Genomic DNA, 15,137 nt, shown 5'->3' with positions numbered 1-15,137 from the left:
TGTCAGGTTGGATGGGGGCAGAGACACATTTTCAGGTTTCTCTAGAAATATTTGACTGAGTTCAAGTCCAGGCTGTGGCTGGGCCACTCAAGGACATTCACAGAGTTGTCTATAATCCACTCTTGCTGTGTGCTTAGGGTCATAGTCCTGTTGGAAAGAAAACCTTCTGTCCAGTCTGAGGTTCTGAATGCTCTGGACAGAGTTTTCATTAAGGCTATCTTAATATTTTGGTGCACTGAGCTTTTCTTCTACTCTGATGTGTTCCTCAGTCCCTGCCCTTGAAAAACAGCCCCACAGCATGAGGCTGCTACCAGCACACTTTACTTTTGGGATGGTACACTCTGAGAAAAAAAGGTACAAAAGCTGTCACTGGGGCAGTACCTTTTCAAAAGGCACACTCTTGTAATTTTAGGTACTAATATGTACACTTTAGGTACTAATATGTACCTTTAAGATACTAACATGGACTGTTTAGGGACAAAGTTGTGCCTTTTGAAAAGGTACCACCCCAGTGACAGCTTTTGTACCTTTTTTTCTCAGAGTGTACTCTGTAGATGATAAACAGTGCCTGGTTTCCTTCAAACATGATGCTTAGAACTGAGGTTCATCAGATCAGAGAATCTTGTTTCTCACAGTCTGAGGATCCTTTAGGTGTGTTTTTATGCGTCTTCATTGAGGAGAAGATTGACTCAGAAAGCACAGATTGGTGGAGTGTTGCAGTGATGTTTGTTCTTCCGTAGATTTCTCCTTTCTCCATGATCATGGAGGTCAACTATAGTGACCATCAGGTTCTTGGTCACCACTCTAACCAAAGCCCTTCTCCATCAGTTGCTCAGGAGACCGGCTCTAGGAAGAGTCCTGGTTGTTCCAAACACCTTCCATTATGGATAATGGAGGCTACATGCTTCTGTGAATCCTTTAATGCAGCAGAATTTTTTTTTTCTGAACTCTTCCCAAGATGTGTGGTTTGATGCAATTCTGTCTCTGAGGTCCACGGGCAGTTTTTTCTTGGTCTTTGCTCTAGTATGCATTTTCAGCTGTTAGCCATGTGTGCATTTCCAAATCATTCCCATTCAATTGAATTTGCCACAGGTTAACTTCACTCAAAGTGTGGTAACATTTACAAGCAAAATAAATGCTCCTGAGCTAAATTTCAACTTCAACAGATAAGGGTATGAATACTTATGCAATGGAATCATTTAAGTTTTTTATCTTTAATAAATTTGCAAAGATGTTAAAAACCTGTTATTTGCTTTGTCATTGTGGTGTATGGAGTGTAGATTGATGTGGAAAAAAAGTAATTTAAAGCAGTTTAACATAAGGCTGCAACATAAATTGTGAAAAAAAGGAAGGGGTTTGAATACTTTCACTAGGCACTGTATACAGTATATATAGTAGTATATATCATTTTGCACAAAAGAAAATAACTGAAAAAAAAAAAACTATTTGACAGTTTTTTTTTTGTTTTGTTTTTACACGGAAGAACCATTCACACGTCTTCTAAAAATAAGGAATGTTAGATTAAGCATTTTTCCATAGGGGAAAAAAGATGATAACAAATGAGATCTTGTTGATATTTCAACTGTTTATCATAGACAGCAAGGAGATAAAATAGAGAGCAAGTTGAGACTTTTGCTTAAGCCTCCTACTTCTCAGATTTTCTTAAACGAGACTCAACAAGTTATCTCACGTCTTCTCTAGATCTGACCAGATAACAAAGTCTAGAATTAAAAGTCAGACCTCAGATATTTCTTATCAAATTTTATCAAACAAGACTGACTGATCTAAATATTGCCAACATTCACTTTAAATATATACTCTAAGCTATTCTGTTCCCAAGTCATTTTAGGAGAAACGCTAATTGGCGAAAAAAATATGCAATTTGATAATCAATAACTGAGAACAGCAAACTGACCTCAAACTTCTGTGTCGTTTACAGACGGATCTGTACTCCGGAGCTTTGTTTGTCCAGGTTTGTTTGGGCTGGAATCTCTACCTGTCCACTGTGCTCATGCTGGTCGTCACTGCCCTCTACACTATTGCAGGTTTGTATGTGCACATATGTATTTTGTAGATATACTGTTCAAAACTTGGGGTCGGTAAGTTTTATTAATGTTTTTGATGTTTATATGCTCACCAGTCCTGCATTATTTTGATCCGAACAGACTAAACTGTATTTTTGTGAAATATTATTACAATTTAAAATTAGTTTTCTATTTTACTATATTTTAAAGTGTACTTTATTCCTCTGATTGCAAAGCTGAAATTTCAACATCATTACTCCAGTATTCAGTGTCACATGATCCTCAGGGGATATTTCTCTTGTGCTGCATGCTTAATATTTGTGTGAAAACAGAGATACTTTTTTTCAGGACTATTGAATAGTAAGTTCATAAGAACAGTATTTGTTTAAAACTGACAGTTGTGAATGTCTTTACTTTCATTTTTGATCAATTGAATGCATTCTTGATTAATAGAAGTATTTTTTATATTTAAGTTTATATTTTTTTCCACGTATACTAATGCATTATATAAACTAATCGAGCTGTATAAATGATCATATGTTCATAAAAATGGTCATAATAAATGAATCAACAATGAACAATAGTATATTAGTGACTTAACAATACACTAGATTAATAAGTGCTCATGATACTTCTTCTAAAGTGGTACCACTACATTTTTCAGTAGTGAGCGGTTTTATAATAGGTATTTGCAGTAAACAAGCTCTTTTTCCAACAAGCAGCAGTGTAGCGTGACAAAGCACAGCTTTTGATGTCTCACCATGTTGCACACACAGATTTACAGCCTAGCAAGCAGATGCAATAATCAGTTGTGGTCTTCCTTTTGCACTGTAATGCTGTAAAACTGGATGGGGTTGTGTAATGGTTAAAGCTCAGGGCTTGAAACAGGAATGTTCCTCGTTGGAGTTTTGGATAGTGTCAGTTATAATCAAGAAGAGTCCTTGAGCAAACTACTTAACCACAGTTTTTTTGTTGACCAGTTGTTTGGATAAAAGCTGCTACTAAATAATTACTTATTTAAACTTTCTCACCGAAGCCCAGTGGCTCAGTATCAGTTAATTTCTGCAGTAGTAATTATGGTCTACATGACTGATTCCAGCATAATTGCATGATTACTTTAATCCGCAGCACTGCTGTCACTGTATTCACTCCTCTGTCTGCAAGTGCTGATTCAGACATGACCCCGTTGACTCATATCACATTAAACCATCACGAGAGAGTTGAGCAATACCCGCTTAGTCCTCTGTTTCACCAGGTGGCTTGGCTGCTGTTATCTACACCGACACTCTTCAAACCTTCATCATGATCATTGGAGCAGTCATCCTCACCATTACAGGTCAGTCAATCTCAGGCCTCTTCTTTTATTCTCCTCTGTCAGTGATCTCATGTCAGCTGTCACTGAGGAAGTAAGTACATCTCAAAAGTGACACTGCTGGAAACAGATGGTAACTGTAAGAGAATGTGTTTGGCAGGCCCATTTTCCGGGTTGTGTGGTTTATATATATATATATATATATATATATATATATATATATATATATATATATATATATATATATATATATATATATATATATATATATATATATATATAGTAAAACGGCCTATTGATGATAATAATAAAATAAATAATGAGATAAGGAAATCTGGTTCAATTGTATATCTATTATCTAAATAGATAAATATTGTTTAAACAAATAAATGAATCAATAATGGACTGCATTTAAAAAAAAAAAATAAAATTCTTCCAGATAACCTAAAACACAAAGTAAATACAAAAATAAAACAAATTTTCTTGCATAAATGCATAAAATTTAGAATATTCAAGAAAAGTGAATATTCAATGCAAATTAGATTTAATCAAAAAAATAATAAATTCCCATGGTGCTATTCACATTAGGGTCTTTTTGTCTTATCAAGGAATTCATCATCTGGAATTTGTCTTTCCTCAGTAGAAGTTAAAACAGGCAAAAATAACAGCATATTTGGTATAATGTGGAACAGATTTCACTGTGGCTGTCACAGAAATAGAAACCAGGCAAGAGAGAAAATATCCTGTAACATAGCTGTTCATGACCAGAAAAAAAAAAGTCAAATAGAGAGGTTTTATCGCACCATGTCTGGTAAGGGCACATTAAAACCTGCATAGCTGGTTTGTTTGGAGGTGGAAGTGGGAAAATCCCATTAACGTCTTCAGCAACTTTGAGAAAGTCATCTCTAATGATTTTTAAGAACCGAAAATGAAATTAAAAATGTACACAGATACAAGCAAACAAAATAAAAACTACACTGGACAAACACACAAGTCTGAACAAGTTAAAGAAATTTAAATATTTTAATTGGAATCAATTAAAAATTTACATTCCGTTTTGATGCCATGTCATTTTGATGCTATTACAAAGAACAATAAAGCTAAACCTCTACACATTACCCAAAAAGTAGTAGATTTAGCTGATATGTATTAATGTACACGTTACAGCATTCAATAAGATTGGAGGCTACAGTAACCTGGAGAGCGTGTATTTGAAAGCGGTGCCATCTAAGATCATCCCAAACACGACATGCCACCTGCCCAGGCCTGATGCCATGCACCTGTTCAGAGACCCTGTGCATGGAGATCTACCCTGGCCAGGCATGACACTGGGATTGACCATTCTTGCAACATGGTACTGGTGCACCGATCAGGTATGCTTCAACACACACACTTTACTCTCAAAAATGGAAAAAAAAGGCTACACTGGTTTGCACAACACAATGTAAAAAAAGCTTTGCATAAAGGACAGTGTTGCAAATGTATTTTGCATTATGAGTTGCATTCTGCTAGAAGATATTTAACAAATCACTTGACACCGCAAAGACTGCAGTTTTAGAGACAGAGATAAAGCCTTTTAGGAAACCGATCTACCAAGTCCGAATATCTTTCCACAATTAGACCTAACTCAGGGTAGACCCTTGCAATTTAATGTCAATGATAATGAGGCGGTGAGGGATTTGCGTCAGCTCAAGCCTATACTGAGTCCTGCATCACTAAAACATCTCCAAATGATTCAAGTATATTCTCACAGAAAATAATGATAAAAAAATGATAAGAGTGGAAAAATCATAGAAGACTGTTTTTGCAATAACTAAAATTGTAACACTTTCCTTCTATAACGTACAGTGCATATCACATCTTTAAAGAAAAAAAAAAACTTTTCGTTTTTTTAAAGCATATATTTCCAAACCTCATTAGCAGGCATTAAACAAAACCAAAAATTTCCAAAGGAGTACATTATTAAATTCCTGTAAATACTGTCTGAGTTGGAGTCCCCTCAAGACCCAATAAATGTGGGATTGGTCTGGGTCTTATTACTTTGGTCTTCCGGCTGGGGGCTCAAAACTTGGTCTGGATCTTGGCTAAGGGTTTCAGTCATGACCACAGTCAATTCAACACTGCACAAAGTGGCTCAGTGCTGCAATAAATTCAGTGTTTTTATGAGTAAGTTTTAGTTTGTTAAAATAGCCAGGTCTTGGTCTGAGTTTAGGTCCAGGTCTTAGGGGTCTTGGTCTGGATCTTGGAGGGTTTGGTCTTGACTCCAACTCAAAGGCTAGCTCTGAAGGCCGGTTCACACCAACAATGATCGGCACCAAAAGTCTGGTCTGACTTTCTCAAAAAAAAAAAAAAAAAAAAAAAACTGCATACAGGCTGAATCAAAATACAAATTCACTTTATATCATTGGGTGGCGCTTATGGAAAAACTTCAAAATATTTTCCATTCAAAATATTCAGTTTGAGAGTACCACAAAGTACTAATTCTATACAACAGCAGCAGCTTTGGGCATGTGACTAAAAGCAGTTGTTTTTTTTTTCCCCACAATGTGTAGGAAAAGAGATAAGAGCGCCTCTCCATAAACAAAGAATCTGTTGCACCGACAGCATGCAAATGTTTGTATCAGTCTGAAGTGATTCAAATAAACATTTTCAACCACAACAAACATTCATCTTGGTGTGAACAGGCCTTGAGACAGTCTGATCTCCTCAGATAAAACCATGGACAAATGCAGACTCTGTCAGTTTGTACTGTACCTTAACCTTTTCAGCGTCCTTTTCCCACAAGCTGAGACAATAATTAGTCAACAACAGGGGTGAATGTGAAAACGCCATCACCATGGTCACAAATCCACCACCAAATTTTTGCACTAGTCCAGATTACACAATAAAGGCACCTCAATAAAGAGTAAGGCTGCTTGTAACAAGTTTTGCTTGCCACGGTCCAGTTTAAAGATGCAGTTGAACTCCAGTTGAAAAGCCTTTATCAGTGGAGACTGGTGGCTACATCATTGCACATTCATGCCTTTGTACTCAATACAAAGTTGTTGTTTATTTTCTGAAGGAAAGCCACCATAAATCAGTTAATTTTCATTGCACCTCTGTGTCAGCAATTTATCCCCCAAAGCAAAACCAGATGTGTTCACTGGAACCTTCCCCCTGAGGTGTTTGTAGCTGGCAAGTTTAGATAAAGATATTCCTAATGGCATACGAGTCTCAACCCGTCTACAAGGAGACGGAGACTTTGTTTGAGGAGGCCGATGAGTGGGAGAGAGTGATTGAGACTGCGTGAGCCGCTGAGCGTGTGTTTTGCCGGTTCGCAGCCCTTCTATCGTATAGTTGAGGCTTTGCCTTCTAGGGGAACGGCCGGAGCGGTTTAGATTTTGCTGGCCTGATCCATTTGAGGGGAGGTCAGCATATGCCTTCCCCTGCCAGTACCTGTAGCCCCCGATCACATGGCCGCTGCTTTTAGGAGGTCTATGGAAAACTCCAGGTTTAGCAATCACCACTTTGGCCCGGCTACAAGTGTCTCGAACAGGTGACCTGGAAACCATCTGGTAATGCTGAAAGGGAGGAATATGTATGTGAGAAAGAAAAACGATTAAAAAAAACCTTCAGGCATGCTTTCAAATGTTTCAACAAACTATAAACTGTTCTGATTAATTTTTCCATATGAACTCAGAAAACAAAAAGTAATGTTAGTTGATCTGTATCTCGGCAGGTAATTGTTCAGAGGTCTCTGTCAGCCAAGAATCTGAGTCACGCCAAAGGGGCGTCAATCTTTGCCAGCTATCTCAAGATGCTTCCCATGATCTTCATCATCCTACCTGGCATGATCAGCAGGGCACTCTACCCAGGTACTACACACACGCTCCAGCTTCTGTATCCGCTAGTGCTGCAAAAATGCATTGCTATGTCATCTTTTGTGCAAGCTTTGTCACCTTTTAAAAGCCTATACCTATAGAAAATGCGGTCATACCAGCTTAAAGTGGTCAAGCTGGTTTTTGGTAAATGGTAGCTGGTGTGTTGCTGTCCAAAGCGGATTACCAGACCTAATCAAGCTTGACTTAGTTGGAATACACTATTCTACATCAGCAAATACACAAAAACCAGCTACAACCCTAAGCAGGGTAGTTTTATACCCAAATAAATTTTAATACTACACATCATACTTAACTGAAGCATTTTATTTAGACATTAAATATGATCAAATTAGTATGAGACTAGACTAAATAATGGCATTATAGACAAAGATTTGTTAGAACTGTTCCGCTTTATATTAGGTGGCCTTATGTACTTTAATTTAAATTAATAATTTGATACAGAGCATTTATCGTGTCCATACATGCTTTTACATTGTACTTATATTTTAAAAATACCTGCATTTAAATTACATCTGTAATTACTATTATAATTACACTGTTGAACTATCCCTTACGCCCATCTTTAACCCAACCCATACCACCAAACCTGTCCCTGTTTTGCAATACAATAGGAACACAATAAGTACATGTACTTATTTTTTGATGCAAGTATTTAGTAGTTAAGGCCTCCTAATATAAAGTGGGACTGTAAAAACTATGCAATAAAAGTAGGGATGTTAAATATCCAGTATTAAAATTCTGTCCAACTCAAATATTTGAAACTACATTTTAGATGCTACAAATTTAGGCAAGTTAATTCTAACATACATTTATACTGTATGTTAAAATTAACTTGCTTTAATTTGCAACATCTTGTAACATTTTGAGAAGAACCTACTGTAAATAATTTTGTAACAGGGAAAAGGAGCAAGCACAATTAAATATCCAATAAATGGCCAATACATACAATATCCATTAAATTTTAAAAAGGATGTAGATGCAGTATACTGTCTTATAGTCGATATATTGTTTATTCCTAAACATAAGTCTCAAATATTTTAGTCAGAGCCACATGTATTACTTTTTCCAAGGATCTGACAAACCCTAATAACATGCTATTTTCCGACTCTCGTCTGATACGCAGCTTCATTTACATTTTCCCCTTCTCCCACCCACTACCCCATATATGTGTTTTAGCACTTATACAGGTTCAGGCGTGCTGGAAATGTCAACAGAGTGCGGGAACACACACCGGCACGCCCTTGTGCTTTCCATAACACACGCCTGGCTTCTTTTCATCTACTTGAGACACTCCCAAGTTTATAGACTGGTAGAGTGAAGAGCCAAATCTGACAAAAAGCACTTTCACATTCAGTCACACTAAATCAAAGTCAAACCTACCTTTGTTTTATGTCTGTTCTGCATGTTCAGTAGATTTTTCTCAGCAGTGTTTTGTTCAACATCATCCGATCGCAAGTCCAGCATGGATTGAGAGAAACGGGCCATCACGTTAAGCGCATCAGGGTTGTGGTCTCCAACACGACCGGAACCCGTTAACCTTCCGTTAGGGAGTTTGTCACTACTGTCAGAGTCAGTATATTCATAGAATTCATCTGATGTTGTGGAATTCTCATCTTTATCCTTTAATGAATGTGCACAGGTGACAGCGGTGCTGTCAGCATCATTGTCGCGAGTGTATGTGTTTGCATCCTTTGTCTGGTATTCGTCCCTTCTGACTAAAGTGACCTCTGCATCTCCAGAGCCCTCCGGTCTATTAACCACCAACTGAAGGGTGCGTGGCTTGGGCACGGGCATTTCTAAAGTATGTTTGACTTCTGTTGATTCAGGGTTGGACTGCTGCTCTTGTGGAGGAGGGTTGGGTTTGGGTTCTTCTTTCTGGATCGGAGAGCTTGGCGAATGGGATGTATTGGCTGGTGTATCTTGATTAGCATTGCTAGAGTCAGTCTCCAGCTGAGCTTGGGTGCTTGATTGAACATTTGCATCTACAGTAACTGTTTTAGAAAATTGTGTTGTTTTAGGACGAGGACTTGCCTTATCTGGTAACGGTTCCTCAGGTGGGGCAGTGAAAGGGTCTTTAAAACGTATTGCTTGAGATGTTTCGAACATTTGCGAGCGCATTAAATGCACCTGTGTTGGCTTGCTTGTATCACGGATATTAATGAACCCAATAACATCACTGGGTGGGTCTGGCTCAGGCCAGGTGGGCAAGTAGGGAATGAGATCTGCCTTTGGCAGATCTACAAGTCCTGGGTGCTTTCGCGGTTCTTCTATCAACTCCCGTTGAGGCTTGGTAATCTGGACCATATTATTTTTGGAGTTACTGTTCTTGGCACTAGCCTTGTCTGAAGAGGCTTTGCTTCCTGAATCTAAATTAAGTAATGCATATTTGGGGTTAATTAGTTTTCTTGCAACAGTTGCAGAAACAGGGGGAGGAACAGCAATTGGGACAGGGTCAGGCTCTGGAGGGTTCGCCAATGGGATCTTGGTTAGATTGACTCCACGAGAGTTCAGGTATAGTTCGCGGAACTGCTTGTCAAAAGTTTCAACAGCCTGTCCCGTCAGGACTGTAATGATGTTGCGGTCCAAACGAGAAGCTGTCCATGTAAAACTGAAACATAAAGATGCCGCATGTCAGAAAAGAGAATAAACAAATAACATGCACAGAACAATCACATAAATTGTCATTTAAACTAGCAAATCAAAATATCTTAAAGTGTGTTACCACCATTGTTGAGGTGATGGCATGTTTTTGAGTTGTGTGACAATAGCTCACTCACCCAGCTTTTTTAGTTCTTGTTTTGTATGTTCACACTTCCCTTTTCTTTTGGTATTTTGGCATTTCATGCCATATGATTGGTTTATTAGGTCTGTCTTGTGATTTGATTATTGTTTGACTGGTCTTTTTTTATTCAGCTTCTAGTATTCTTTTAGTATTTTTTATTCAGCTTCTAGTAAAAAAAAAAAAAAAACTAGCTAGCTACGTGTACTGTGCTAGACTAACTGAGACTAGTCATGGCACTTGTATACAGTTATTGTTCACACGTTGGTCAGATTGCTTATACTGTTCTCATTTGTAAGTCGCTGTTACCATGTTACACACTTGTAAATTATTATCTTTTAATTTGCCATTGTATATTGAATGTTTTCCCACGTTCTCTATCAAATGTTTGGGCGAGATTAGTGATGTTTCTAGTTTAGTTAAGACTGTTCCTGCTTCGAGTTTGGTTTATGGTTCTTGAGATTCTCTTACCCATACCGAATTGATCTTGCAATTTACAAGGCAGAAAGATTTTAATAACATGCTTTCTTACAGTCTAGTGCAGGGATCGGCAGCCTACCGCATGAGTGCCAACAGTGGCATGCAGAGGGATAATAGCTGGCATGCGAGCAATAGAGAAAACTGCATACTGACGTACATTTTGAGGTATAAAACTTCTCAGTCACGCAGCCTATTAGGAGCTATAAACACTATTAAAGTGTGAGAATTAACTTGTGCTAGTCTACGGATGCGCACGCAACCGCTGCACATACTGGCGCTTCAGATCAAAGCCTCAACGGTCTAACAGCACTCTTAAATGTCATAATGACTGTGATGGCCAATCAAATCAAAGTAGACAGGGTTTACTGGTGACAGAAGCAGATCGCGAAGCATCAGTTTAACGTTAAAGAGGGCGAGGTAAGATGAAGCTGCAAATCATTTAATATTAGCCAACTTTTAATGATACATTTACGATAGAAATGTTAAATGACCGACAGCTATATCCAGTGACGGAAACTACTAGATTTTTTTTTCTCAAATATGGCCAATTCGAGAGAGAGAGAGAGAGAGAGAGATGTATAAATTGCCTGTGTATGTCTCTCTCTACAAACAATGAAGCTGAGTTTAGTTACTTAAAAACAGCAATTTTACCCCCCTCCTTGTTGAGAAATATAATGTAGCGATTCAGTATCGATTAATAAAAGTCACGTGACAGTGCTGACAACAAGTTTATGAGCTTGAATGTTACTTTTTGCACAGCGCGATCTCAGATCTGTGCCAGTGGTGTGTGTGTGTGTGTATGCGCCTGCATCAATTAAAGCAGCGCATTAATGTAGAACGGTGATTAAACTGAACGGTTTTAATGCATTGACCTTGTCACACACACATACAGTGATGTTCAGTATGGTCACACTGTATATCTGTTATTCAAGAAACTTTTGAAAAGTTTAAAAAACTATTTATGAAAAAATCTTCTGAAACTTTTTGCATGAAAATCAAATAGGCCTAAAAATGTGTATGTACTGTACAAAGCACGGGTGGGGGGGGGGGAGCAGTTAACCAGGTGTTGGCACAGTGGTTAACCAGAAAAATTAGAAATAGCATGTCATGTCGAAAAGGTTGCCGACCCCTGGTCTAGTGTGACTGGCTTGCATTTAAAAAACACAGTTTCATGTATTGTGTTTATACACACATTTAAGGGCACAAAACAAACCTGTATGATCCGGACACAGCACGGTCTCCATCCACAAACATGAATTTCTGACTCAACGAGCCACGCACCTTCTGAGCTGAGCGTGCAAAGAATTCGGCACCACCGATGCATCGCACCCGAAGATGCTACAAACACAAATTGTTATTCATCAGCTAACACACACAAACTACATATTTTCTCTATTTAAGAAAAATCTACAAAACAGACATTAATGCATGTGTCTTCTACTCACATTGAGGTGTCCTCTGTGCATATTGGCTCTCTCACACATAAGTAGGAAGTTCTGTATAGATGCAATATCTATAATAATGTATATAGCTACTTTCTTTTTAAATCCAGCGTCTATTAGATCCTTGAAAATGTCAACGTCTGTGAAAACATCCATTACCACAGCAATCATCTGCAAAAACACAAATGGTTTTGTATTTTTTCTCGGTGTACAAATGATTATACACAAAAAGTTCATATTCCAATTCCAAATCTATTGTAAGCATGGAGTATGTTCTCTTTATTAAGAAGACAACATGATGACACAAAACAACTCCTACACACCCTTAATCTGTCGTACTACACCTATTAATACCCATTTCTCGTTATAAGCTCTCATTGTGTGAAATGTCTTTAGATAAAGGAATCTCTTTGATTGAGGATTTGAGTGTGTGTGTCTTAGAGAGGGGGAGGAAGGGAATTTCTGCCATTATGTGTCACGGGCCGAACTGCTGGTTTCAAGCAAGTCCTAACAAGAAATGAGTCAGTTGGAAACCAGTAAGATTGTGAAACGTGATGGATATTTGGACATTTAACATGTTTAATTTATTTTCTGCTGAACTCAATTCATTCCTAACAATTCCAGGTTATGGATTTAAAAATTAATCAGCTTATAAGAGAAGAGTTCTATTGAATAGTGAGTGTTGACATGCATACACATAGAAGCTCTTTTGCTTAGAGCCATAACACCCCACTGATGTTGTCATTGATTATTACTATCCATAAATTAAAATTATAACTTTATGTAATGTAAGATGATGTAAGATGTAAGATGAGTATTTAGCATATTAAAGACTAACAAATATTAAAGAGCCAAACCATGATTATTATTTAGCAACTTGACCAAAAAAAATATTTTACAGTGAAAGTAGAATATTTTGAGGTCCTCAATTAAACTGTATTATTGTTCATTGCACTTATGAGCTGTTCTTGAGAAACTATTATGATGAAACATCAAGAAATGAAGTTCAGAAATGTTTTACAATAACGTTTCAGACATAGATATGTATGGTGTCTGTAACCACAAGACACTAGACTACAAGTATGTCAGGATCTGCGAACAGAAAGCGCTTTCACCTGATGTAACCATAGCAACCGACAGCAGCTTCTGCGTTTTTCAGTGTACGTTTTGGACGAAACATTGTAAAAATAAGTGAACACTGTCATTATTTAACAATTTAGTATAGTTTTACATATCACAAATCTGAAATCAAATCTCTTGTGGTTAAAATAGTTGACATTTGCCTAACTGCACTAAAAGAAAAGGAAAACTGGGTTGCGTTGACAATTTTTCATCATAGGCTAACGTTACTTCTTTAAAAAATCTACCTTTTGAAAGTCACAGAAGAGCCTACATAAAGAACCGGGTAAGAACGGTTCTTTTTAAGAGTGTACAGTGTTTCTGTGGCTGACTGACCATTCAGTCGTGCTTTTCAAGTTTCTCTAGTTTACCCACCTTCTGTGCTTGAGCGATGGCCTTTCTCACAACCTCTTTTATATGCGTCGTCTGTCCGTCCACTGGCGGTTGCGTGTACACACTGACGCGCGTCACTCCGCGGTAAGAATTGCAGTCTGGCCATCCGAGGTCCAGATTCGGTATGGCGGTATCAGAGCGGTCCGGCCAATACTGCAATGAAATCGCACCGTCCTCTCCATCTGGTGTCGTACCATCTGGTTTTTGATGCTCAGAACCGGGTTTATAGTCTTCTATGCTCCGACGCATCCGCTCAAGTTCGGGTTCCGACAGGAAAGGACGCAGGTCGTGCTCTTTCACATGGGCGTCAAACGCGTCGCGTCCTTTTGTAATAAGCGCTTCAAGCGCGAGCCTCTGATCCTCGCTATAAAAAAACTCCGGTTTGGATTCATTCAGACGCCAGTTCACATGATTGTCATCAAGACACTGAACCTGAGAGAGAGCCATTGCGTTTCCACAAACCGAGTTAAAGCGGGTTCTTATTTCTTCTCGTTATTATTAAGTCTCACTATAATCCCAGAAAAGTTTTAAAACTCTTAATAAAGTTTGTTAACTACTAAAAAAACTCCTTTTGCGATCGAGGTAAATGGTTTCCATGGTAAAGTGAGATCTGGAGATTCAATCGAATTTTTTTCTTGTCAATTAAAGCTCGCTTTTTTCATAAAAAATAAAGGCGATATTGTTTCTTAAAGTTATAAAAGATGCCTCATATGTTATTTGATCATGTTTCCCCGAGCAGAGTCCTACTTCAGTACAGGACGCTGTTGACCGCTGAGCCGGAGATCATCTTTCAGTTCACCGATAGGTAGAATAGAACAAAGCATCTCCACAGGCTCTAGTGATTAGACACACCTCAGTCACCTGATCGGGAGGGGCGAACGCACACACACACATACACGCGCAACAGACTACAGCCAAACCGACTGGATCCGAGTTAAGGGTCTTCCAAGCATGAACACTGGAAACCTCCGACGCCGACGAGAAAAACAAGCTTCCGGATTGTTCACCAGAGTGTTGCAAGTTAAACAAAACTTTCTTCCACGTCTCCCGAAATAAATAATGTCCTGAGTTTGTTGTCCAGTAAAGTCCTGTGGGGTTTTGTGTTACTTTGCCCTACTTCTGTGGATCTGGAAAGAGGAAGTGGCTGGATGTCTGGTTGGATGAGCGCCGGTGACGCGGCGTGCAGCCGAATGTTACACGGTTGAGTCAACAGTTACGTGGGTTTGGGCGGGGTATCCGGGAAGAAAAAAGTTGCAGGAAACCAAAGAAAGTGAAAGAAACACTTCCTATTTCCTCCCGCTGACTTTGTAAAAATGATTTTGGCAGCTAATATACCCCTTTAACCTAAAGTGTCTACCTGAGATTTTAAGAGAATATATCAATATTTGTAAAGTAAATCTGCATGTCCATGGTTTTCTGATGGTTAATGATAATAACATGCAGATAAATAAACAGGCCTTTTTGAAGCATCTTGGAGACAGTTATTATGGATTGAGTCTGTCTCAGTTTGTTCTGTTTCTTCTGTGTGGAGCACTGGCTGTTGTCAGACTCCTTGTGCAAACAAAAATCTCACTGCATTATTACAATTAATGGCAAAATGAATGTTTGGAAATGTAAACTGATAATACTGACACCAGCAAAAGAGAAATAACTGACTTTAAACCATTTTTAGCTGGTAAAAATACAGTGTTTTAATCATTTTGGTGT

General features: G+C 38.3%; 2 protein-coding genes across 3 annotated transcripts in view; one reads left to right on the top strand and one right to left on the bottom strand.

The window, feature by feature from the left end:
- The window catches only part of slc5a10 (solute carrier family 5 member 10), a 28,466-nt gene that overhangs the window by 4,309 nt on the left and 9,020 nt on the right, over positions 1–15,137 (top strand). Inside the window, exons 6-9 of the mRNA XM_042716952.1 lie at positions 1,940–2,045; positions 3,280–3,360; positions 4,504–4,709; positions 7,055–7,190. Of these exons, the coding sequence (XP_042572886.1) occupies positions 1,940–2,045; positions 3,280–3,360; positions 4,504–4,709; positions 7,055–7,190 (529 nt within the window). The remainder of the gene's footprint in view (positions 1–1,939; positions 2,046–3,279; positions 3,361–4,503; positions 4,710–7,054; positions 7,191–15,137) is intronic.
- On the bottom strand, positions 4,341–14,913 carry LOC122135890 (protein FAM83G-like). Of its 2 annotated transcripts, XR_006153749.1 has the most exons (6): positions 13,413–14,913; positions 11,922–12,089; positions 11,690–11,814; positions 8,598–9,825; positions 7,161–7,228; positions 6,830–6,896 (listed from the first exon to the last, which is right to left on the bottom strand). XR_006153749.1 is itself a non-coding variant. In XM_042716951.1 (5 exons), exons 1-5 carry the CDS (start codon positions 13,875–13,877, stop codon positions 6,417–6,419), a joined length of 2,466 nt encoding a protein of 821 aa, XP_042572885.1. In that variant the 5' UTR covers positions 13,878–14,911; the 3' UTR covers positions 4,341–6,416. The 2 variants fall into 2 exon arrangements, 1 of the variants encoding a protein (XP_042572885.1); XM_042716951.1 differs by lacking the exon at positions 7,161–7,228 and having other exon boundaries at positions 4,341–6,896; positions 13,413–14,911.

This window comes from Cyprinus carpio, chromosome B1 (assembly GCF_018340385.1).
Source record: "Cyprinus carpio isolate SPL01 chromosome B1, ASM1834038v1, whole genome shotgun sequence".
Lineage (NCBI taxonomy): Eukaryota > Metazoa > Chordata > Actinopteri > Cypriniformes > Cyprinidae > Cyprinus > Cyprinus carpio.
The sequence above is the reverse complement of the archived record's forward strand: the minus strand, read 5'-3'. Positions and strand labels throughout refer to the sequence as shown.